Raw genomic sequence first — 24,907 nt, forward strand, 5'->3', positions numbered from 1 at the left:
GTCCCACAGTTAATCTTATTTTCAAAAACTATGCCATATAGACAGTAAGCCATTGTAATAAGTACCGGGCAGTGTTTGTTTTAACGCATAAACAAGAAAACCCAAAAAATACTGGACAGTAACTATAAAGAATAAATCAAACAAGCAAACACCAAATAATAAACAAAGGTAAACCCTTAGAAAGTCAGTTGGAAAGCTTAGTGACGTTCAACTAAAAGTGGGCCTCTTTTTTTCTGTTCCTTTTACAATGACTTCTGATCAAGCTCCTGTTCGGGACGAGCCCTGGTGGGGCGTGGTGTTTCCTGAAGCGGCAGATGTCTGTGTTCTCCTAACCTGCTGGCATTAAAGGCGCAAAAAGAAAATGCTGACGGACTGGAAGTGGAGGAGCCAGAGTTAGCAAATGCACGCAGGACCCAGGCCGACTTTGTGGGATGAACAGAATTTTTGTGGGCTGAGTGTTTTTTGAAAATTCTCTCCAAGAATGCATGCGACTTAAATATTTCTTTACCAAAAGGGGAGGAGGAAGAGAATGGTTTGCAACGTTGAAAAATTTTTTCCCCCTGGTTCCTTATGCCTCTTCTCATAGAGAAGCAGGGGAACAAACCAGTAGCAAGGTAGGTACTTTCTGACTTTTATTTTGAGACAGCCAAGCAATCTTTCTGTGTAAATCAAATGTGGATCCTCTCCAAGGTATAGCTTTGCTGAGGAAAGGGAACACAGGACAGAGCCAAGTCCAGGCTTCCAGTCCTGGAAACAGCAAGAACCTGGTCATACTCCCCCCAGGGGCTAGTTTTCTTCTTATTGGTAAATGTGAATGAGTTCTCACTGTTGTTGATGCTGATGTCACTTCTACTTTGGGGTTCCCGAAGTGACAGGGGCAGAGGAGTGTGAAATCCATAGGATGAGGAGGAGGAATGGATTCGTAATTCATCATCACCAGGGGCTCCCCATACCCTGGAACTCTAAAAATATTCCCCTTCAGTTTCAAGTGCCTAGAGCTAGATTGCTATAAATAAGTTTCTGTTCATGTGACAAAACTGGCTGAGGGCGGTCATGAAATCGAAGGCTTCAGGTAACTTCTTATTGCTCCCTTCTGGGGAGACTCAGGGCTTCCTCCTTCACTCCTCCTTAGTGTTGCTGCCCCCAGACCCCTGCCTCTCTACCTCCCAAGCCCATCCTTCTGACTACAGCACATGCAGTCAGGCTGCCTTCCGAGCAGAAGCTACCACTGTGGGGGCAGAACACAGAATGTGCACGTATGCCTGTGGGGGATGACGTGGGTTTTGTGACTCACTGTAACTCAATACTGGTAAACATGACAAACCCCACTCTGCCACTTTCTAGCATCGTGACCTCGGGCCAGCTGACTAACCTCAATGATCTGACTCCCCTCATCTTAAGACAGCCATGTCCCTGTGCTGCAAGGTTGTTGGGAGAGCACGAGGCACTGTTAGTAAGATGCTTAGCAGAGGTACTCACTGTCATCACCATCACCATCATCAGTATCATTACTAGGCTTTTAATTGTTGCTTCCCATCTCATTTCTTGATTTACTTCTATTTCTAAAGTCAGCCTTTGCCAAGTAATGTGACTCTGATCTTGGTCATGGAAGAAGAAAGAATCTTTCTGTCCAGGCCTACGGTTCATCCTTGTTTTTCTGCCCCAGAAGTAGAAGTCTGATTCCTAGGCCCGTTGTCCTAAACCCCTACAGCCAACTGAGCAGATCCTGTTGTCAGTCACTCAGGGCCCCTCTGTAAACTGCTTTTTCTCAGGCATTACAGTATTCTGAATCCACAGGGATGCTCAAAGTTTCTTTCATTTCTTATCAGTCCCCTCCTTCTTGTCATCATCCAGGCTCCTGGTGCCTTAAGAAGCCACATACCACAGGAACACTTCCTACCCCAATAATTCTGGTATAAAAAACATTCTAACTATAGCTACAACCCAACTCTACACGATCAACAATGGCCTCTGTCAATGGTACCGTTACTTGAACCCCACAAGCATTTTGAGAAGTGGGAGTTACCACTGCCTTCGATTGGTTAGTTTTCGCTGCTGTTCTCTGTCCTAACATGCATAATCCAGAGTTTGGGGATTTAATTATCATCAGTGACATTATTAAAGTTCACTAGTTTTGAGAGGTTAAGAAATCAAAGGTATAAAAACAGTTTGACATGCTATTCCCATCAAATGAGTTTATTTTCCTGTGTTAGCTGTGAAGAGTAGAGAAACACGCTCTTCAGATGTGAATCCCATGGGAAGGGAAGTTGAATTATCTCCATTCCCTCAACCCCCTGAGTGGATGTTTCCTAAGCCCTCACCACCTGGTATAGTCACCTGTCACGTCCTGAATAAGTTTATATGGACGTGTTCAGCTGTTTGATCTGCACTTAAAAGAATCAGGAAGAATAAGTGACATGAAATGAAACCTGTTTGAACACATTTGATAGATTATGGAAAATCATCCTGAAATGGCAAGTGTAATCTTTCTCTCCAGCTTTCCAGTGAACATTAATGGCTAAATTCTGCCTCAAATTACATAAACACGTTTGACCAAAAGAAAGAAAAAAAAGCAATGTAGCATGAACACCCTTGAAGAAACAGAGCCAAATTCTGCGATGGCATATAATTATGTACCAGTTACCAGATTCCGAAATAGCATGTAATATGCCAAATAGATGTTTATTTCTTGTTTTCTCAAAAGGGGCCCACCCAACCACTGAAAGGAGTAGCATCAAAATAACTCAGGGTGGGTTTAACCCTCCTCTCCTGCTGCCAGCACATGGACCTGTAAAGGCCCTGCTAATTTGGTGCATACGAACCCGTAGCGTTATTTTAGGATGTAGCAGGAATAGTGTAAACAGGAAGTTTCTAAGGGCTTCAATTTGAGCCAGTTCATTAAAGGTGAGTCAAGCGCAGGAAGGAATATGTAGCAAATATATGTGATTTGGGAGCCATATCTAGTTATTAGGTTTTACACTATTTGAACACCCTGAAATGGGGGAATCCCTGGTGTCCGAGCAGGTTGCTGCACTGTGAGCAAAAGCTGGGATTTCCACAAGTAACTGGTCAAGCTCATTAACAACCCAGGGTTTCAACGTCCACCCAATGGAAAGTCCACCTTAGTAAAGTATCTAAACCCACAGAGGTCATATATGGACTAAGTTACTGAGGGGTCGTTAAAGTCAAGCAACTGATTCTTTTTTTTTTTAAAGATTTTTTCATTTTTTCTTTTTCTCCCCAAAGCCCCCCAGTACACAGCTGCATATATTTTAGTTGTGGGTCCTTCTAGCTGTGGTATGCAGGACGCCACTTCAGCATGGCCCGGTGAGCAGTGCCATGTCGGCGCCCAGGATTCGGACCAGCGAAACCCTGGGCCGCCGAAGCAGAGCGCGCAAACCCAACTACTCGGCCACGGGGCCGGCCCCGCAACTGATTCTTAAACCCCTACTTTAAATCCTTTCTGGAACAAGGTAAGGGATGGATGAAATAATATAACTAACTCGTCACTGTTCCCTTCAAAGTAGTTTCTGTGGGTTGCTATATGCTTAATTCACCAATAGTCAGCACATATTAAAGACAACCAGATTTATTTTTTGCAGACCTTGTGGTGAGTGTTTTTGAACATACTCGGTGAGGGTGGATGTGACTTTAAGGAATAGTTACAAGTCAGCTGGATCTAAGTCTCATAAACAGAGGTGGTGGTCAAGTTAGGTAATGCTGGCTTCCATCCATGACAAGGCATTCAGTTGAACAGAGAAGAGCAAGACTCCACTCCCACACTTAAGAAGCTGTGGGCCAGTTTGAGAGGAAGTCACACAAAAGACAATTTTTATACAATTTCATAAGCTACGTGAAAGAGGTATGAAAAGGATGCTTTGGTATTGGAGTGATGGAAATGTTTTAAAACTGGATGATGATGATGGCTGCAAATTTGGTAAATTTGCTAAAAGTCATTAAATTATACACTTATGTCAGGTGAATTTTATGGTATGTAAATTATACCTCAATAAAGTTGTTTTTTTAAAAAAGGGTGGCATGGGAGTACAGATGTTCCCTTTAGTTCTAAATTAAACCCATGGTCTTTACCACCCTTGTCAAGAGAGGAAAGAAAGGGGAAGAAGAGATCAGAGAAGTGGTTGAGGTTTAGGCTGGACCTGCCGTGGTTCTTGGGTCTTGGATCCGCCTTTAAATGAGGGGAAACAACCAAAGGGTTTCGTGCATTCCAACAACATAGTCAAATTCACATTTTAGACAGATTTCAAGAAAGCCATCTGAAAGATGGCAAAATTGGAGCCAAGAAGACTGGTTATAGGATATTGCAATAGCCTTGGAGGGAAACTATGGTGGTTGGAACCAGAGTGGTAGCAACAGGATAAAAAGGGAGGTGCAAGATCATGAGCTTTTAGGTATACCTGGCAGGATTTGGTACCTGGTGGGATGTGGGTGGTGAGGGAGAGGAAGGAGTCAGGGAAGGCTTAGGTCACTGTCATCAGAGAGGGCACAGAGAGGAGGGTGGCAGGGGGATGGACACGTGGAGCGCAACCGTGGACGTGCTGAATCTGAGGTGCCTGTGCGACATCCAGATGGAAATGTCCAGCAAGCAGGGGTGCGTGTGATGCTGACACCTTGTGAAGACTCAGGATTATAAGCCGTTACTCTATGAGTGGTAGTTAAAACCACAGGAGGGGATGAGATGGGTCATAAAGACCTTGTGAATTAGAAGAAAATTGAGGACTGAAACCGAGAGGAATTAACATTCAAAGGGCAGGGAGAAGAATGTGAGAGAGACAGAAGGCAAATCAGGAGAATGTGATGTCAGAAAGCCAAAGGAGTAATGTTTCAAGAAGAAAGGAGTAATAGTGTCAAATATAGATAACGCTTCAGAAAACAAAGGCTAAAAGGGTGTCCATTGAATGTGGCCACTGGCCTTAGTGAAAACAGTTTCACGGGCAGTGAGGTGAGAGCCAGGCTGTAGCTGGTTAGGGAGTGAATGAGAGGGGAGGAAGCGGAGATAGAAATGTAGCTGATTATTTGGGGACATCTGGAGACTGGAAAGTGCCAGGGCTGCGGCTAGAAAAGGACGCGTGGTCCACAGACAGCTTTGTTCTTTTGTTCTTAGTATGGGAGAGACTTGAGCATGCTTGTAGGCTGGGCCAATAAGAAGAAGGGAAATTTCAGAGATACAGATGGGAGATCCATGGACGGAGAGGGGCTGGAGAGAGAGGAGCCATGGACCAAGAGCTCAGGCGGGCACTAGCAGGGAGACTTGAGGACTACATGGGTGTGTAGCCTGGAATGGAAGGGGAGGAGTTACGTGGCTTCCCACCTGATGACCTTGGGTTCTTTGTTTTGTTTCATGTGTGTGTAAAACAGGAAGAGAAGTTCTTTGTTGAAAGTATGGGGATTGGAGGTTTGAAAAAAGCAGAGAAGTTTAAAATAGTAATGATAACAGAGGGAGCTGACGGACAAGTAAACATGTTGAAGTGAGTCATCCTTCATTCCCGTCTCTCCCGCATCCCCCCTCCATCCATCAGCAAGATGTCTGCGCTCTTTCCATTTCCTGGGTTGGGTCCCTTCTCTCAACCTCTGCTCCTCCCACCCTGGGCCAGGTGGCTATCGTTTCTCTCCTAAATTTTTATCACAGTTTCCTTACTAGTGTTTCTGCGCTTCTCTTGCCCCTTTCAGTCCTTTCCCCATACAGCAGCCAGAGAGAACTTTATTTTTTTTTCTGCTTTTGCTCCCAAAGTCCTCCAGTACATAGTTGTATGTTGTAGTTGTGGGTCCTTCTAGTTGTGGCATGTGGGACGCTGCCTCAGTGGTGCCATGTCTGTGTCCAGGATACGAACCAGCGAAACCCTGGGCCGCCGAAGTGGAGCGCGGGAACCTAACCTCTCAGCCATGGGGTCAGCCCCCAGAGAGAACTTTAAAAAATGTAAATCAGGTCATACCACTTCCATGCTTAAAATCACCCCAAAATTCTCATTGTGATAAGCACAAACTCCAAACACCAAGCATCGTCCTGAGAGACTCGGCATGGTCTGGCCCTATCTACCTCTTCTACCCCATCATGTCCCTCACTCTCCCTTAGTCAATGTCTTCCAGCCACTCTGACCTTCTTTTGTTTCCTCCAATGTTCCAAGTTAGTTCCTGCCTCAGGGCCTTTGCACTAGCTTTCCTTCTGCTCAGGATACTCTGGCTGGTTCTTTCCCATCATTTACTTCCACAGCCAAATTTACTTCCTCAAAGAGGCTTCCCTGCCTGTGTAAGGAAGCATCACCCCACCCCCCACCACCTCTGTTTTATTTGACTCATTATATTCATCAGTAACTGAAACTACCTTATATATTTATTTACTTGTGTTTCTCAATCCTAGAATAAGAACTCCAGGAAAGAAGGGACTTTGTTCAGGACATAGTAGGCTCTTAATAAATATTGTTATTTATAAAGATAGTGTTGAAAGCCCAACTGAGATTAGAAACTAAAACCGCAGTGGCTCCAAGCCACACAGTTGTGCGATTTTTTTCAGCACAGACCATAAAATAATAAGATTGATTATCTTATGTGCCTGTTCTGGAGCCAATTTCAAACAAGAATTTCCAAACATGAGGCGGGTGGCAGAGGCCTCTTTGTGAACAGTAGTGGGACTCCCAGCGTGACCAGTTGGGATGTTTACGTTCTCATTTTATAGAAATCCCCTCAATTTTATGGTCTTGTCGGTGGGTTGGCAAGTTGTGGGAGGAAATTGCTGCCTCCATTTCCAGCTCCGGAGCTAAGCTGTGCTGTAAGGTGAAATCAGGTTACTGAGATGGGTCTGGTTTCCTTGGTGACCTGGGAGGTTTGGTTATATTTGAAATTGCTAAGAAGGAGAAAAACCAGATAACAGCATTTCTGTGTTGTCCTTAGGGAAGGAGCACTCTTCAATCCTCGGCCGAGGCTGGGGACAAGCCTCCTTGATTAGCAAGGGTTGACCTCCAGCCAGGGGGCTGAGTGACACTTTCTAACTGTTCCCCAAATCCCACACCCAGTCTGGCAAGTTTGTCCTCTGCCAGCCCCGGGTAATTGCATCACGGCTACTCCGGCTCCCTGTCTGTTGTGTTGTTGCACGTAAACACTGTAACTAGGGTGACGAATAGCTGGCTATTGTAGAATGTGCTAACCACCTTTCTCCTGGCGGGATGACAGCAGAAGGGCATGGTATTTTATAAGTGGTGGGGCAACCTAGTTAACTCCTTAATGTCTTTTTTCTTGATAGCTGGTTTATCAAACTCAAGCCCTAATGTCATTTGTTGACAAGGCTTGTGTGCCAAGCTCTGCGCTAAATATTTTTAAAAGCTTATTTCATTTCACTTTTATGACAATATCACGAAGTGGGTACTATTATTCTCCCCACTGCAGATGAGGAAACTGAGACTCAGAGATAAAGTACCTTTCCACGGTCGCAGAGCTAATAAGGGGTGGGTTTTGGATTTTAGAAAACTATTACCGCTTATGCTATACTGACACTGTGTCCTGAATTCTCTCATAATACTGTAAGTGAAGGTGGAAGATAATTCTCATTTTCTGCAATTACCTGATATTCAGAGTCCACCTTATGCTGCATGTCCCGCAGATACTGAGCATCACTGACGAACTTCTGCCTGTCCCTTGCTTCGTGCAACATGATTCTTAATCCCCACCTGCATATAAAAGATAAATAAATGTGCTGTGATATGATTCTTTGTGGCTTTGCCATATTTGAATTTATTTAGTATAACTGCTTTTATTCTCTTATTAATCTAATTTCCATTGTTTGAAAGGCACAGATGCTCCTTTCAGGCTGAAAGGACTCTTTGTGTCGGTGTCGATGCCCTTCAGCCCTCCTGTTCTAGGCATAAATAATGCAGCCACATTCATCAGCTGGCTTCAGTGATCCTGTCCTGGTTATTCATAGGGACTTAGATTAACAGACACCTGACTCAGAAGCAGTTCTACAACATGACAAAAAACCCCCAAGAACCTAGCTAAATTAGCACTGACCAAAGTCACGAGCCCTTGGGAACTGAAAGTCATTTATTCAATAACTGTTGCACCCCTGTTTCAACTCAGGCACAATGCTGGGCACTGGGGTAGAGAGTCAGCAATGTGAACATGGCTCCTGCCTTTGTGCTACTTACATTCCAGGGTGGAAGAAGATTAACACTGAACAAGTGAGCCTAATGTGATAAGCGTGGCGGAGAAGTACGGGGTTCTTTGAGAGAGTGTTATGACGGGAGGGCATAACCTGGTCTGGGAGGCCAGGTTTTCCTCAGGAAAGGACACTGGGTTTGCTAGGTAGTGAGCTAGGCAGGATAGAGAGCATCTCAGACAGAAAGGACAGCAGGTGCAGAAGCTTCAGGGCAGGAAGGAGCTGGTGCCGATGAGGAAGAGGAGGGGCCAGTGCAGCAGGAGCAGAGAAAGGGGAGAACAGCACCAGAAGGGCCGGGGAGGAGGCGGGGCCCCGAATGTGGGCGGGACCTTGAAGGTCGTGACTCAAAGACCCACATAAAGCCATTGTGAGGTTTCAGTTTGGGGAGTTAATGATTAGATTTGGGGTTTTAAAAGGTCTCTCCAGCTGTAGCATGACGAACAGATGAGGGGAGGGGAGGTGGAGTAAAAATGGAAGTGCAAAGACCCTTGGGAACATACCGCAGTAATCTAGATGAGATAAGATGGTGACCAGACTTGGGTAGCAAATGTGGAGAGGAGGAGGAGGAGGAGAAAGAGGAGAGGAGGGAGGCGGGAGATGAGATCACAGCTACTATTTCCTGAGCCTCGGGAAGTGCTAGGCACTGTTCTAAGCATTTACACATATTCAGGCACTGAGTCTTCACGACCATGCTATGAGGCAGGCGCTATACCTCTATTCTGCAGATGAGAAAACTGAGGCTCAAAGGGATTAAGTAACTTGCCTAAGGTTACAGAGCGACTAAGAGGAAGAGCTGGGATTTGAACCCAGAGAGTCTCATGCTAGTGCCCTCACTCAAACCATGAAGGATTCCATGGTTACTCAGGAGAGAAAATCGTCAGGACTTGCAGGTGATTATACAGATGGGCCCAGAGAGGGAAGTGTGGAGGAAGCTGCCCAGGTCACTGGCTGGAGCAGCTAGCTGCTTGGTGCCAACATTCCTTCAGAAGGGAGGAGGAAGGAGCAGCAGGTTTGTGAGAAAATAACGTGGAGTTTGAAGTGTCTAGGGTACAGCAAACGGAGATGTCAAGTAAGCAGTTAGATGTAGGGCCCTGGAGCTGATTAGGGATATAAAGATTTGGGCATCATTGGCATTGACGACTAAATTTGAAGGCAGAATGGGTACTGAAAAGAGGAGGACCCAGCACAAAACACTGAGGGACAGGTAGCAGACAAGAAACACTGCAAAGAAGCCAGAGAGACAGGAGGAAAACCAGGTGGGTGCAGTTTTACCGCTGCCGAGAAGAGCGTGTTTCAAGGAGGTTATTAATAACCTTGGTGAGAGCATTTAGTGGAGTGCCGGGCTGAAGACAGACTGCAGTGGGTTGTGTAAATGAGAGGTAAGGAAGTAGAGACAATGCTTTCAAGAAGGTTGGTTCTGATTGGCCTAATTTGTGGCCAAAATCGGTAAGTTCACAAAGTTATTAAAGGCCCTGTTAATAATGAGTCTGCTAGACAGATGTTAACTAGACTTATTGTGGGATCATTTTGCAATACATACAAATATCGAATCATTGTGTCATACACCTGAAACTAATATAATGTTGTATGTCAATTATACTTCAACGAAAAAAAATAGTCTGCTAGACCTCATCTCTGAGGTCTCAAAGCTCCCACGCTATTCCTGCTTATTGTCCAGTGAAGCTCTTTCATTTATTTCTGCACATGTCTTTTGACTACCATGTGACAGGTGCTGTGCTAGGCTCTGGGCAAACAGCAGGACGACATAGACACGTCCCTGCCCCCAGGTGTCTACATCATGCGGCTTTCCTTCCCTTCTTCGTTTTTTTCAGTTGTGTGGATATTGGCAGACCCAGTGTCTGATCTGGTCCCTATGAAATCTCAAGAGGTTTACTGTCTAGGTCTGAGCCACAGGGAGAACTCGTGCAGGTCCCTCGGAAGCTATTTTCTCCCAAGTATAGAAAGTTGGTCTTTGAGAGTCAGAATCTGAAACTACAATCCGATAGGTAGTTCCCAAACCAGGTATACACAAAGCCTAAATTTTGTCTCTGAACATTTTTATAGTCTTTTATGGGATTATATTTTAAAAGGTCACTTTTACGTTTTTATATGAATTTGTATCCACATAGAATGGAGTTATGTTCCCACCCTTTTCAGAAAATGATGGTGTTAAAACAGGCAGAAAGAGGAACCCCTGCTGCTACACTTGGAAAGAGAAGCCTGTCTGAATATTAATCAGGCAGAGAATATAAGGATTGGTAATGAAAATGTGTTAATGGTCACTAACGGGGGACATCCCAGCATCCACTTGGATGATACATTTTGGTTACAAAGTTGACATAGAAAAGCCAGCTAATCTATCCTGGCTTTAATGCAGTGTTATTCTAAAGAGGTTTCTTAGTCAAGAGGCATGAAATCACTTTGTCTAAATAGGTAGGAAATAACACTGTTTGAATTACTTGCTAGGTTACCTCTGACTTCACAATCACCTACCAAATAAAGGACTTTAAAATTGCCTACAAAAATCTCTTTACCCTCCCATAAACTCTCTATTATGGTACTTTACCGTCAAATGAATATTTAGAAGCTTCATGGTGCCACATGTAATTTCTTATTTCAACCCATCAATACTTTGTGTGATTAAACAAACACTACAGGCGCCGAGGAAGCGGACTATTAGGGATGGATCAAGGAGATGGCAGGTGGACCACCACAGTTTAGTCAAACACTCTCCACATTTCTGAAGTATCACTTGAACTTCATGCTTTACTGCGGGTTTGAAAAACTGACCAGGATGAACAAGCAACAGAAGTAACTGTATGGAAATAAATCCACACGAGATAACGCTTGATTCATCGGTCTTGGCTTTGTGGGCCTACTCAACCAGATGGCCATTTGAAACCCAAAATTTTTCCTCAGCAAATACAGACAGGTGGAGGGGGGAGAACGATAATAAAATGTGGGCAAGACACAGGTTTCTCAAATAGCATCCTATATTCTCCTGTTTCTCAGCTTTGAACTGCTTCTTGAATGAAAATCCACTCACAGTCATGCACGCCTCTGTTTGAAGTCTCTGGTGATAATATGTGGTGCCAAATTTGTGCTTTAGAACTCAACGTAAGAAGCTATATTAAATGGGGAGAGGGAGAGGGCAAGGAGAAGTGAGCAGAAGGCACGAGGGGAAGGGAGAGGGGAGTCCTGCCTCGCTGAAAGCAGGAGTGACTGATTCTTCTTGGCCTCAAAATTCTACATATCTGAAATTTCAATGAGGAATATTCTAAGAACTTTGTGACATATGCATTCCCCTCTGGTGTAGCTTTCCAATGAATTCAAAGCGAATTTCCCTGACTAAGGAGAACAGAATATGATGGCAGAATATATTTCTTTCAGTTCTCTAACAAAATCACATATATATTGTATACATCTTTCTGTATACATCTATGGCCACATTTGTCAAAACAATTGATTTGAAGGGCTTCCATTTCAATAACAATCAAGCTATTTCACTGTTTTCTTACTATGGCCTCATATTAGAAATATCATTAAAGTGAATATTTTACTGGTTCAGCAATAGAGAAAAATGTAAATCTAAGCCGCTTTTTAGGCTGAAGATTCCTTTGAACCAAAATCCAAATGGCTATATTAATACCTGACGGTCAGGTTTATAAATTCCCCCTTTTCCACAATTGAGTGCTTGGAAGAGGGAGTTTGGGAGACCTCGTTCATCCTTTTACGCAATTAATTTGTAATGATAAAGATTACAGGATTTATTTAAATCTTAGCCTTAAAAAAATCTTACGAGTTTTAAAGTCAACTTAGAAAAATGTGTTGAGTATAAGCAACAAAGATGAGTGATTTGGGCCCAATTTTCCGAACACTCCACCACTGAGAGAATACTGTGACCCCAGAGAAAGAGCAGGGCTTGAGAGGGCGCCGGGGACATGGTTTCCCTCCTCCAGCCCATTTGGCGTAGGAAGCCAAGGGGTGGGGGCTGCAAAGGGCTCGTAAGAAAAGCTCTTCGGCGGTGACTCTTCGTTTTATTGTGAAGCTGTGAGAGAGATGGGTGGTCACACACTGACCATGGAGCCCACAGGAGAGAGACTCAGTGTGTAACTGGGAAACCTGGGTGGGTGGCTGGTAATGTCACAGGCTTGACAAGCTATACCTCTCAGCAATGACAAGATGAACAATTTCGCACTCAGAAGCCAGAGGGGCCATGGTCCGTGTCTACCTCTCCTGGACTTGCAGACCAGGGGAGTCTGCGGGGAAGTTATGTAGGTGCGGGGAGGCTGCCAGTGTGCAAATGATCTCAGAGTCCCCCAAACCTGGCCCCTTGAGGCAGAAGAAAACGGGGCTGTGGCCAGCCCAAAGAGGGAGAGGCCAGGCCACCAGGCTTCAGGCCCAATTTCCCTCCAGAATCATGGAAGTCGAACGGAGAGGTTGTCCCCCTCTCCTCCCTCCACCTCCTCGGAGGACCAGGGGCCGCTGGGTCGCGGGCGCGGCTGGGGCGGGTCGGGCCCAGCCGAACCCTTACCTTGCGGGTCAGTCCTTCCTCCCCTGCGAGGGGATAAAGGGGCCGAGGGGCGGGGCAGGCGGGCTGGTCCAGGACGGAGGAGCCGCCCATCAAACGCTAGGGGGCCGTCCTTATGCTCCTCTTCCTCCTCCTCTCGCTTCTCCCCTCCCTCCTCCGGCCCCTCTTCCTCCTCCTACCCGGAGGCAGCTTTCCGCGGCGGCTGCCGGGCTTCCTAGGGGCGAAGGCGGTGGGGACTGCTGCCTGGCGTCCTCCGTTTCCTCGGCAACCCGGCCTCCTCTTTCCCCGCGTGGGAGCGTGCTGCCGTGGGGGCGGGGCGGGGCTGCGGCCGCGAGGTCCTGAGCCCTGAGGTGGGCGCCCCGCCGGTTGCCGTGGGAACCAGTCAGGATGCGGTCGGGAAGGCAAAGCGGTGATGGCGGCGGGTGGAGAAGAGATCCTGAAGGAGGAGGCGAATTGGCTTTGTCTTGATGTCCAAGCCCAGACCCAGATACCGAGGCCATCACTCTTGCCCTCAATCAGTGCTGTGCTTTATTGAGAATAAGACTGGAAAAAGAGGGGAAAATATTTTTAATTGAATAAAATAATATTAAAGGCAATACATGGGCAGAGGAGGGAAAGACGGTGCAGCCCCGGAGTTTGAGGTGTCCAGGGGACCTCTGAAATGTCTGATCCAACATAAAAAGGGAAGACATAAATGATTAAGGGAGGCACCCTGTCGGTGGCAGAACCGAGACCAGAGCCCAGTTATCTCCTGGTTATCAGTAATCTTCCCTGCCTTTCCCAAGGAAGCAGGTTCTTAGAGGTTTAGACCCGTGCCCACAGATTTGGAAGGAAGGCATCAAGACCTGTCTAGTGTCACCTTCTCTCTCCACCAGATTTATTTGTCTGTGGTTTTCATAGGCAAAGATGACGCTTCCATATATTTTGCATATTTAGGCACTCAACTGGCCAACTGATGTCAAGTTAAGGCATTTTTGATTAGGTGGAAAATAGGGGAAAAGGGGGATAGAAATTCTTGGACCTTTCATCAGTGCCCAGAATCCCTGGGCGCCTATGCTTTAGAAGTCTTCTTCACAACAATCCCCCAAATCCAGTTGGCGTCCGTTCTCCTGCAGCACCGCACCCTTCTTTCTATTCTTATTACCACCACCTTAGTTTTGGGCTCCATCACCTCATAACTGGATTATTAGAAGGGCCTCCTAACCACACCTGGGGCCCCTGTCTTCCATACCCCATCCCCACCATTTGTGCTTTGCTATAAGCTGCATAGGCCTAATGTCACTGGTCCCCCGCTAAGAAGCTCTCAAAGGTTCCTCGCTCCCTGTGGAATGAAGTCCAAATTCTTAACTGTGGCTTTCTCTATGCCCTCCCCCAGGGCCTGCTTTCTTGGTTTTCCTGCTTCAGCACTTCTTCACTCATACCTCAGCCAGACGAGACGATGTGTTACACACTAAACATTTCTCACTGCCTTCACGCCAGCTTCTAAGGCATATCCTGAGCCAGGCAGAGTCCAGATAAAATGTACTTTGGTCAAGTATTTGTTTTGGGTACTTTGTCATCCAACCTTCATCGTCCTCCAGCAGTTCCTCATACCTTTCGTAGCCCAGCCCATGTTCTGTTCTTGTTCTCAGCTGGTTATCAAGTAATCCTTACTAAAACGTTGGAGCATCAACTGGTAAGTACTAACCTAAGACTTCTCCCCATGGTTTTTGCCTTTCAAAAGGAGATGCTTAAGGATGCACTGGATTGAAACTATAATAGTGAAATGATAGAGAGCTTATTCTGTTGGAGCTAGGACTCCTGTTAAATAAAAATAATTATCATGATTAATGATAATTATTAATTATTTACGAACGGAAGAGGAAGTTGAAGTCCAGGTAAGATAGTGGAAGAGAAGTGACATGCCCAAGGACACATGGTAAGTAGCAGCCCAGGGCTCAAAAGCAGAGCTTCCCATTCCGAATGCCCTGACGTTGCCTATTGGTAAGAAAAGCACCTTGGTGTGTGTTGGACCCAGCTTTTTCTCCTCCTACTTCAAGAGCTGTATAAAATAATACTATCTACCTCGAAAGATTGCTGTGAGGGTTAAATAAGACATTGGGAGGACAAATGAAGCATTTAATATCATACTTGGTATATAGTAAGCACTCAATAATCAGAAGCTTTACTTCCTCAGGAGTATTTTAAGGTTTCATTTAATGCACGGGTGTAAATCATAAATATTTTAAGATTTTTTAACAAAGTTTGGAGATGTCGCTTTATATCTCAGCTTTAAACTCTTCTACATTTCAAGTGCTTCTGAAAATTTAGTTCTATAGAAAGAATCTTGGTGCCCTTGAAAGAGGGTGGAGTGCCAGAGGTCAGCCTGTGAGAAGTTAGTGAGCAACTCCAAGTTTAGTGTTTAATGAGTAAACTTAAGCTTGGTATGTAAAGTACAAATAAGATTAGTTATGGCATTAAAAAGCAAAATGCTAAGGAAGAGAAATATTAAAGTAAGGAAGAAACACAAGTCCTGGTTGGAGAAAGGATCCGACTGTTCCTTATTCTCTGCGTAGTGTCTCTGGTAGATGACGAGTAAGTGAAGGAAAAAACTCAGACTTAAATAGATCGTGCATTCGAATGATTGAGATATTTGCTGTTTGCAAATGAGCATCAAGAAGTCCTTTAGTTTAACCTAAGAGTTATACAAAGGGCATGTGGCCTCAGAAGCAGATGGCCTCCCTCATATATAACATGGTCGTTTTTCCCTTGGGCCTCACCATGATTAATGGGCTTCTGTTCTCATCAGCTAAGGCCAATGTGGTGATGTTGCCTTCATTCAGTGCACATGGCAGCTGGTTTGCAGAAAGAATCTCTAGGAGTGGTTTCCTGAGAAGGGCACTGTGAGGAGGTGAGTCCTTTCAAGCTTTATGGGTTCTCCTCCAGAACCCTTTTGTGCAGGGAATTCATCCAATTAATTTAAAAACTGGTTAATGGCTTATTGAATATGCCATGGGCTATTGTGACATCCTGCATTCATCCCACAGTTCTATTTGGCCAGACTGTGAGTATGCAATGTGACGATCTCTTCATGTCACTCATTAAAAGTGGTTCTATATCGATGTCATTAAAATGGCTAAAGAGCTTGGGAGGCTGCTTCAAGGTGAGCCCTCTGGGCTACACATACTTTTTGTGGAGGTTCCTGAAGACCCAGGATTGGGTCCCTGGTTTTGTAGGATCAGAAATATCGTTTTAATCAATTCAGAGCTGATCTTTTTAGGAATTGATTCCTAATAATTCCACTCAGCAGAGACTAGATGTCCTCCACCTGACCAAGTCCAAGTTGTTTTATCCTGGAGAGTAAAGCTGGCAGCTGCCCAGCCATGGTCGTGTGTAAAAGGTACTCCCTCCTGGTGGAAAGGCATCCTCAGGAGATCAAGTTAAAGATCAGAAGGTTTGGTGAATATTGAATTCCATCAAAGGGAACTGAGTGTTCTTAAGGGATTTCTCTAGCAGGCTGAGGAGGCCTCACAGAATGACCTTTCTTCCCTCCAGAGATGTTTCAGTCTGGATAACTGGTTTGGGCTGTTTACCTCAAAGAATTTGGAGATTTTTACCACATCTTTGTTTCAGTTAACTGCCTTTTTGCTCAACTTCATGGGACCATTTCTCTTAACACAGTTAAGAGCATAGTTTGGAGTTGAGAAGACCTGGGCTAGAAACCCAGCAGTGGCACTTGCTGTTTGACAGTGAACAACTTCCATCCTCCTTCACATCTCAAGATTCTCATCGTTAAAATGGTCATAGTCAGAGCCTCCTCACCGGCTTGTTGTGAGGATTAATGACTTACCAATACAAAATTTCTGGCGTTGTGTCCGCCACATAGTAGCTGTGCAATAAATGGTAGCTATCATTATTACTTACTTGATGTAGATTTAATTCTCCTTGCTCAGACCTGAGGACGCACCAAGGTACATCACCTGTAAATTTATAAAACATCTCCAAAGGCTTGTTATTTCTTTAAAATGTTGATCTTATGTTACTAATATCATGGCTGTGAAATTTACAAATATATTTTTTATCCTGAATTTCAGAGAGTGACATTTTATGACCTCACCCCTAACTGTGAGGGTGTAGTCAGTTTGGGGCTTGCAGCCATCCATGAACTATACGAAATTTAGTAATGCCTGTTGGGCTTTTGTAGGCCAGATATTTGAGATTTGATTCTCTTGTGGAATAAAGTAGACTCTGTTAGAGATTGGCAAACTCCCTACAATTAATAAAAAAAAATGCATGTCCTTTGGGGGAGCCCTTAGAATTTTCCTCGTTTGGGATTGTAGCTGGTCCATTGTGCTGTTTTACAGAGAGAGGGCGAACTCATTAAAGTTTTTGGACCTCACAGTGTTGAGATATTTCTCAAAAGTTCAAACAGGCTTTGATTTCTCTATCCATTTTGGAGGCTTCAGACTTTTCAAAACCCTTCATTATGGCAATGGATGCAACTGATACATGATTGGATGTGATTATAAGAACTTTGAGAACATAAAATATATTGCTTTCTGAATTTCTGAGAAATTATTAACAAAGGAAAGAATTTGACTTCTGTCCAGGAGGAGTATCTGATTTGTTTGGACTTTGGATAAACTCAACCCCACATGTTTGGCCAAGAGTTTAATCTGTGGACTGATCATGAAGCTCTGAGCGAGACTCAGGCCTCAGAAAGCTAGGACAGCGACACGTGATCACTACACACGTGTCTGCGCAGACAAATACTCAGGCCAAACAAAAAACCCTTCTCATCAAGAGAGCAAGGGAACACGAGTAATGAGCAACTCCTGAACCCTCGCAAGTAGATGTTACTCCGTGATGTTTTGTTTGGATAAAAGTGCCCGGCAAGCGAGGGGGAGAGCAGAGCCACAAGCAGAAGGCACACGATAAAGGAGCAGGGGCAGCACTGGTCCCGGGGGGCAGGTGGCCTCTTTTCTAATCACCCATCTCCTGATCGGTGCCGTCATGGAGCTTTTGTGCTGCAGAGTGCCCTCCGCGCTCACTAGGATGGAGTGGGATCCCTCAGATGGCCGTACCACACAGGGGAGCCTTCATCCCTGACGTAGAAGATTTCTAACATCCGCACTCGTTTCTCTTCAGAGCTCTCTCTTTTGTGGTTCTCTTTCCGTTTTTCTAATTAAATGGAAGCAGCATCTGATTAGTTGCTAACTCTTATTTCTGTCTCTAACACTTTGTGGCTTCTCATTGCTCCTGCCCCACCGAAGGACAGCTGCTCACCTCCCCTCCAGCTAGAGGGTGGCCTGCTCAGGGTGTTCCCGGGCAGCAGGAGCAGCTTCAAGGCCTAAGTGGGAACTAGGTGTGGAGCAGCAGGCAGGAGGAAGAGACATTTAAGATGGGCGGTCGGGTACTGCTGCCAGGGCTCAAGTCTGTGCCTCCCACATCAGTGAATCTGGAGCATGCTATCCATTCACTCAATCAACAGATACTTGACTGGTAGGTGTCAAGGACAACTTACATGTTGACAAATCAATAAATATAAACTGACAAATGATAATTAGTGCCAGGACACTAATAGGGTGCAGTGACAGAGAATACTGGGGTGGCGATGGGGAGGGTGGAACCTATTTAGACAGAGTGATTGAAGATGGCCTCTCTGGGTGAGACCTAAAGGATGAAGAGGAGCCAGCCCTCTGAGGGTGGAGAAGGGGCACAGGTGGAGGAAACAGTTTGGGGAAGGTCTGGAGGTGAGAGAGAGCTCAGGGGATCCAAGGAACTGAAAGGAAGCCAGTGCAGCTGGAAGATGGTTGTGAGGGAAGGCTGGGAGGCTGGGAGAGTTGGGGTTGGGTTTTATTCTAAGTACAATGGAAAGCTGTGGAGTGGTTTTAAAGTGTGCATGTGCGTGTGTCTGACATATCATGTGGAGACCCCTGAGGAGATTCCTCACCAGAATTGGTAGTTATGACCTTGTGATCCCTATTCCAGACTTTGAGGAAACTTCAAAATGTCGTTCAAGCACGTGCTTGTCCATTGGCATGAGATGAGATGGTTAAAGATGGATTATCAAGGATATTTCCCCTAGTTCCAGGACATTAACATAACCAGAGGTCCCATAGTGGGGAGTCTGTCCTGATTTTTAACTGCCAGTCTCTCAGTACAGTGCATTTTCTCATAATGTCCCCTCCTGAAGCATTACGTCACATGCTGAGTCTTGCTCCCCTTACTCCCTCCCCTCTTCCTTTCTTGCTTTCCTCCGCCTCTCCTTTCCCCTCCCATCTTCATCCCCATTTCCCCTCTCTTCTCTCTCTGCCTTTCTCATTAAGAGTCAGAGTTACTTGCCAAACCACAGCTCTTAGATTTCTGTTTTCCCAAACAAATTTCTTGGCTCGATCATTTTTGTCCTTGGTTCTCTCCTCTGGTTCCATGCTGGTCCCTTCTCTGGTTCCCCTCACCTCTCCTGGACGCTCTTCTCCCCACTCTCCCCTCCCTGAACAAGGCTAACCCCGAGGTTACACAGTTTAAAAAATGTCAACAGGAAAAACCGCTCTTGCTGTAGCTCTGTGAAAAGAAGACGTGAAGGAATTAACCTCGGTGACATCAGTTTGCAGCCATCGGTACGGTGGAAGGCGGTTCTCAAAAACCAGACAGAACAGAAGGTATCACTGTGAAGCCTCCCTTCTGTGGCTCACTGCACCCTCTGAGTCAGGATAATGAGAGAACATTCTTAAAACATGACTTAACCATGCTCAGTCCTCAAACACATTCCTGGATGTGTGTGGAATACGCTCTACCAGCAAGCCCGAGCACAGATGTGCAGGGCGGGCTTGTTAGCGCTCTTCTCAGAGTCGCTACCTTTGCAAAGCCACTTTCTGAGCCAGTTAGTTTGTATTAAAATAAATTAAAAAAAATTTTTTTAAGTACGGCAGACACGCAGTGGGGCCTTTCACGGCTGCATTTTCATAGTTTCGGACTGTGGTGACTGGGTCTCTGTCTTGGGGTATTTGGAGGCCCTTGACATCGCACTTTAGCAGGAAGAAGTTATGGAAAACTCTTGTCAGATATAGAAAAAAGAAACAGGATATTGTCCATCTCCAGAATAAAGCACAGATGGAGAGTCACAACACGAGGGTTTGTCCTTTATTTCACCTATACCTGGAGGGGTGTGTGCATGCACATGTGTGTGTTTAACATAGGCGGCTTATCTGAGTGGATTTTAAGAAATTAATTTAACTGAAAATGATTAAATTACAAAGAGAGGAAAAAGCTTTCGGGTGGCATCTTACAGGGTCAGAGGCCATTGCTAATGCAATATTTCATCAATTGACTCATTGCGATTCTTTCATTGATGTGATTTACTTTCTCAAATAGCTCTTATCGTGGCAGGCTTGCATTGGATACATTGTACAGATGCCTTATAATCATTTCAGCGTGTTTACTTAAAATTTTTAAAAGCAATTAAGCAATTTTAAATATATTTGTGTGTGTGTGTGTGTGTACACGTCCACAGAGAGATTTTATAAATGCTCAGACAAGGGTTCTGAGTGAACACTAGGCCAAGTGTTACATTTATACACTGTAGTGCCCTTCATGCATTTCAAAGAGCTTCATGCAGACTAATGTTAAGCTTTCTTCATACCCATTGAATATACCATTATCTCCTTTAACACACTGCAGAAACCAGAGGACAAAGAGTCCCCCTGTGCGCCTTATCCAAGGCCACACAACGGCTGCTGGAACCTTGAGCCTTCGGAGTGCCAGGCACTTCCTTGCAGCATATCACATGTGCTGGAAAACGGTGGTGGGTCAGTTTGTTAAAAAATATAATAATCTACTGTTGTGGGGGTAGAGTTTTGATATATTCTGCCTTTTATTTGTTTTGATACAAAATAGAGCAAAATAAGTTATAATAATGGTCTTTCTCATAGAAACCTTCCGAGGTTGGGGGTAAAACGGGAGCGCAGGCCCGTGGGAAAGGGCCGAGAACATTTTGGCAGCATCTAAATAGGTGTGCGTGCACATGGGTGGCAGTATCTTCATGCCCCGACCTGTCCCACGCCTCTTCCCCTTCATCTTTGTTTCAGAATGTTGTGTCCAGGTTTAGAAAGGCAGGCATAGTTTGATGCAGAGATTAGGAACTGACTGCCATCGGCAGGACATGATAGACTCTCCTGGTGCCCCCAGTGAGGCAGGGAGGTGTAGTCATGTATTCATTCAACAAAAGCTTATTAAGCACTTAAGTGCCAAGTGCTGTGCTAGGTTCTGGGGACTCTCAGAAGAGTAAGACATGGTCTTTGTGCTTGTGGGGGAGGAAGGAAAGTAAACAAGACCATGGAGTAAGTTCTACAACAGAGGTAGGTGTGGGCCTGGGAGAGAGTGAGGGGGAGAGGACAAGAGTGAAGAGAAACGTTCTCAAGGTGAGAAATGAAGTGCCTCCAGGTACTGCTCGAGGCCCTACTCAGTGCTGCCTGCTGGTGCTCAGTCCCTTCTGCTAGAAGCATTGCTCGCAGTGTCGGAGCTGGCCAGACCGGGAGTGGGTGACGTTTGCGTTGGCTCTCCCAGCCTTCCTGTCTCTGCCCTCTTCCTCCCTCCCACATGTTCCTTTCCCTCCCTGTCTGGAGAGGGCTCCTAACAGGTCTTCTCAAATCTGCTTGGGGCAGCCACACATAGTCAGTCTTTACTGAGTCGAACTGATCTGAAAAGTATTCATTAAGGTATAAATACGGGGCACAACTGGGAGACCTTGCGCCAGTTAAGGAGAAAAGTGTTTTCTCAGTGTGCTGGAGTGCTCCTGGCACCTCTGAATTCACATACTCTGGACAGTTGCCTACTCTTTCTGTACTCAAAGCTGGCCCTCTTTCCCAGCATTCAGTCTGACATGTTTTTCCCTCCAGGCCCTCTATTGTGGCTGGGTGATAAGGCCAGGGCGGGGGCTGATAACTGCTAATCTGAGACCTTCTGGCTAGGAATCCAAGACTACAGAAACAACTGCTTTGAGGCATCGGAGAGACCAGTGATGGACAACAAAGTCGTGGCAAGTGGGATGTTTAGCTGTTGTCCCCTCGAATGTGCTCACTCATTTGGTTCATTCTTTACCATTCCTGTGTTTCCTGCTTCAGGACAGAACTGGCATAAGGGAGTGCGTGGATGGGGAAAAGATGAACAGGTAGATAGGCAGAAGGAAGGGGGAAATGATAGTAACCTCCACATCATTCTCCCCATAGTGTTTCACTAGGATTCTCCCAGGGGCCATGTTTGCACGCACTGAAGTGTCCTGTTGGCAAAAAAGTACTGCTTTTGATCTGTGTCCCCATTCAGCGGAGGTTGTGTAGGTTCAGTCAGTTCTACTAAGAAGAGTCTCCTTGTAGGAGTCTATGCGGTAAAGACTAGTAATTAGATATTTTTCAAACCCCAGCTTAGTTCATTCTGAGGAGCTTTTTTTAAACACTCTAAACTTCAACCAAAGCTTCAAAAAATGGATATCTCTTAGCGCTGTCCAATAGGAATATAATGTGAGCCGCCTAAGTAATTTAAAATTTTCTAGTAAACGTATTTAGAAAAGTAAAGAGAAACAGGTGAAATTAATTTTAATAATACATTTTGTTAAACCCACAATATTGAAACATTATCATTTCAACATGTGATTTATCTAAAAATTATTAATGAGATAGTTTACTTTTTTGTACAAATTATGCAAAGTTCAGCGTGTATTTTCACTTCCAGTGCCTCTCAATCGGACTCAGATGTTACCTTATTACACTGTGAAGCTCTTGGTATCTTTTAAATGGCAACAATTTAGATGCCTTTTGGGGATAAAAATATTTACAGTGTGGGAATCAGTGCACCTGGGACAGGTGAAGCTTGAACATGGTTGTGGGGAGTGAATTCAAGGGAGCGAGTGTTAAAAATTTGGGCTTCTACTCCAGGTTTCTTTTAGTCCCTTAATGAAAATGACAAGCTATGACCATACCTCCACATATGTATATATTTTTTAGTGTAAAATGAATAGTCTTTGCTGGCATCAAGGAGAAATTAATAGGGCATATGTCTATTCTCCTGGCACCTGCTCCCAAGGCCTGAGACCACAAAATTAGAGAATGGGAAGGAATCTTGGAGATCATGTGGGATCATGTCTCTCCTTGGAGATCATGTCAAATGTCTCCCTCTCTGGGCCTCAGAATCACAGAAAGGAACGTTGGGAAAATACAGATTCCTGGGCCTCATCTCAGAGAATCAGATTCAGCTGGTCTGGGGTGGGGCCTCGGCATGAGTATTTTTTAAAGTCCCCCAGGTGATTCTAACGTATGGCCTGGGTTCTGAACACAGAAACATCCCCTTCATTTTATAGGTGCAGAAACAGAGGCTGAGTCAAGCGTCTCACCTAAGGCCTAGGTGAGAGGGGGCCTAGAATCCAGGAATTCTTCTCAACCCCGTCTCATATACAGAGAAACATTTCAATAATATCTCCATCGTGAATCTTTTTACCTGTTTGATCCCAGAATTACTCTAATTTTGAATTGAGAAACATTACCCAGCTCAACGTAGATTAGACATAAACTTCAAGAAAAGGCTCCGAACCCTTATTTCCCAGAAAATCTTCAGATCAATGGTAACTTTGAAGTGATTCTGATCTGGGACAATGGCCCTAAATGCCCCCCACTTTAGGTCCAATTGGGATCTGAAACCCTGTACTTAACATCACCTTTTCTCAAAGGGATAGGGAGGAACCCCAAAGGAGCAAACACCTGAGACTTCATCGACTCACAAAGGAAACCAGGATAGCTTATTAACAGGCGCCTCACACGCAAACATATCCGGGAGCCAGGCAGGACATGCGCGGGAGAAGTTGGGCTGGAAGACTCTGGAAGGGGTAGAGCGTCCGCCATTGCCCAGCTTCCGGGCCTCATTGCCGTGGCACGAGGGCGCAGGTGCTGTGTCGCCAGAATTTCTCATTGCTTGGGAAGACAGAAATGCAGGTTTGTGTTTGTTGCTGTTTTGGGGCAATATCATTTGTCAATGTTGGCAACTAATTCAGTGTTTAGAAAAACACTCTCAAGGTCAAATAAAGCCCACTCACGGCCTCTGTGCTGCCTGTGAGCCTCCCAGGTGCAAACTTGCAGGCAAGTCTAAGACTTCTTCCTACTCGGTCTTGAGTTTAACTGGTTTACAAAACGTTGGCTTAATACCTTCATGCTTACTCTTGCCCTAGACCCTGTGAAGCTGAGGAAAGTGAGCATCACGACCAGGAGGAAAAATATCAAGAAGCAGCACTTCACTTCCCTTTTAGTTTCTTCATTTTCTCATCGTTCACATTATTATTTCTTTGGGGTGTGGCACCTGTGAGGTGCCATAAATTTTTGTAATGAAATTGAAAGTAAAGTCCAACTACGGTTCATAAGATCTAGTATAATTTATTTTTAAACTCTTTTTGAACATATGATGAGCCGGTCTATTACTGGCATTGCCATGGAATAGACAGCTGTATAAGAAAAAATGTTTTCATTCACTGTAAAAATGAAATGGAAGTTTCCACCGTAGCACTAGGGCACCCTCTTAGCCAATGAAATGATAATCCAGGAATCAGAATCACTCTTTCCCACATTCTTCATTTCAACAAGAAAACACCTGGATAAGTATACAGTGTGACATTGAGAGCCCTTGATTTGAGATACTCTGCGGTGTCAATAACAGGTGAAGACTTTTTAGTTAACAGTTTAAGAGTTGATGCTAAATGACCCTGTAATCTTAAGTATTTATACAGCAAAAATAAATGTTATTTGTGAAGCACATTAGAGATTAATATAAAATATGTGTGTCATTTGCATCTTCGTTATTCTCCCTACACATAACCTTGAATTTTGCCACACTCTTTTCTTACGTGTAAAAAACTTAAAATTAGCATATGTACTTGTGAGCATCTGTTTCAGGTATATTTCCGTGAACAGTTCCACTGTCCTCACATCACCAGGGGTGGGTAACAGTTTCCAACAAAAGCTGAAGGGAACAGGATGAAACAAGAATTAGAGCGATTATATTTTCTTTATCTAAAACTTTCAAGTCTTTGGAAAGCTGCTTGGTTTCTATTTTGAGCCACGGTGCCCACATATCTTAACGACAGAATTTTTGCATAATTTTGCTCTTCCTCTTTTTATCTCTGTTTGGGTGTATTTATTATTTCATATGTGATGATGCAAAGCTCATTAAAAGGTCCATTTATATTCTTGTTA

General features: G+C 44.7%; 1 protein-coding gene across 1 annotated transcript in view; it reads right to left on the reverse strand.

The window, feature by feature from the left end:
* MARCHF10 (membrane associated ring-CH-type finger 10) overlaps positions 1 to 12,779 on the reverse strand; it is a 42,293-nt gene extending 29,514 nt beyond the window's left edge. The window contains exons 1-2 of the mRNA XM_046677079.1: positions 12,702 to 12,779; positions 7,574 to 7,679 (exon numbers count right to left, since the gene is read on the reverse strand). Of these exons, the coding sequence (XP_046533035.1) occupies positions 7,574 to 7,663 (90 nt within the window). The 5' untranslated portion in view covers positions 7,664 to 7,679; positions 12,702 to 12,779. The remainder of the gene's footprint in view (positions 1 to 7,573; positions 7,680 to 12,701) is intronic.
* Positions 12,780 to 24,907: the final 12,128 nt, after the last annotated feature.

The sequence above is a fragment of the Equus quagga genome, chromosome 11 (assembly GCF_021613505.1).
Source record: "Equus quagga isolate Etosha38 chromosome 11, UCLA_HA_Equagga_1.0, whole genome shotgun sequence".
Classification (NCBI taxonomy): Eukaryota; Metazoa; Chordata; class Mammalia; order Perissodactyla; family Equidae; genus Equus; species Equus quagga.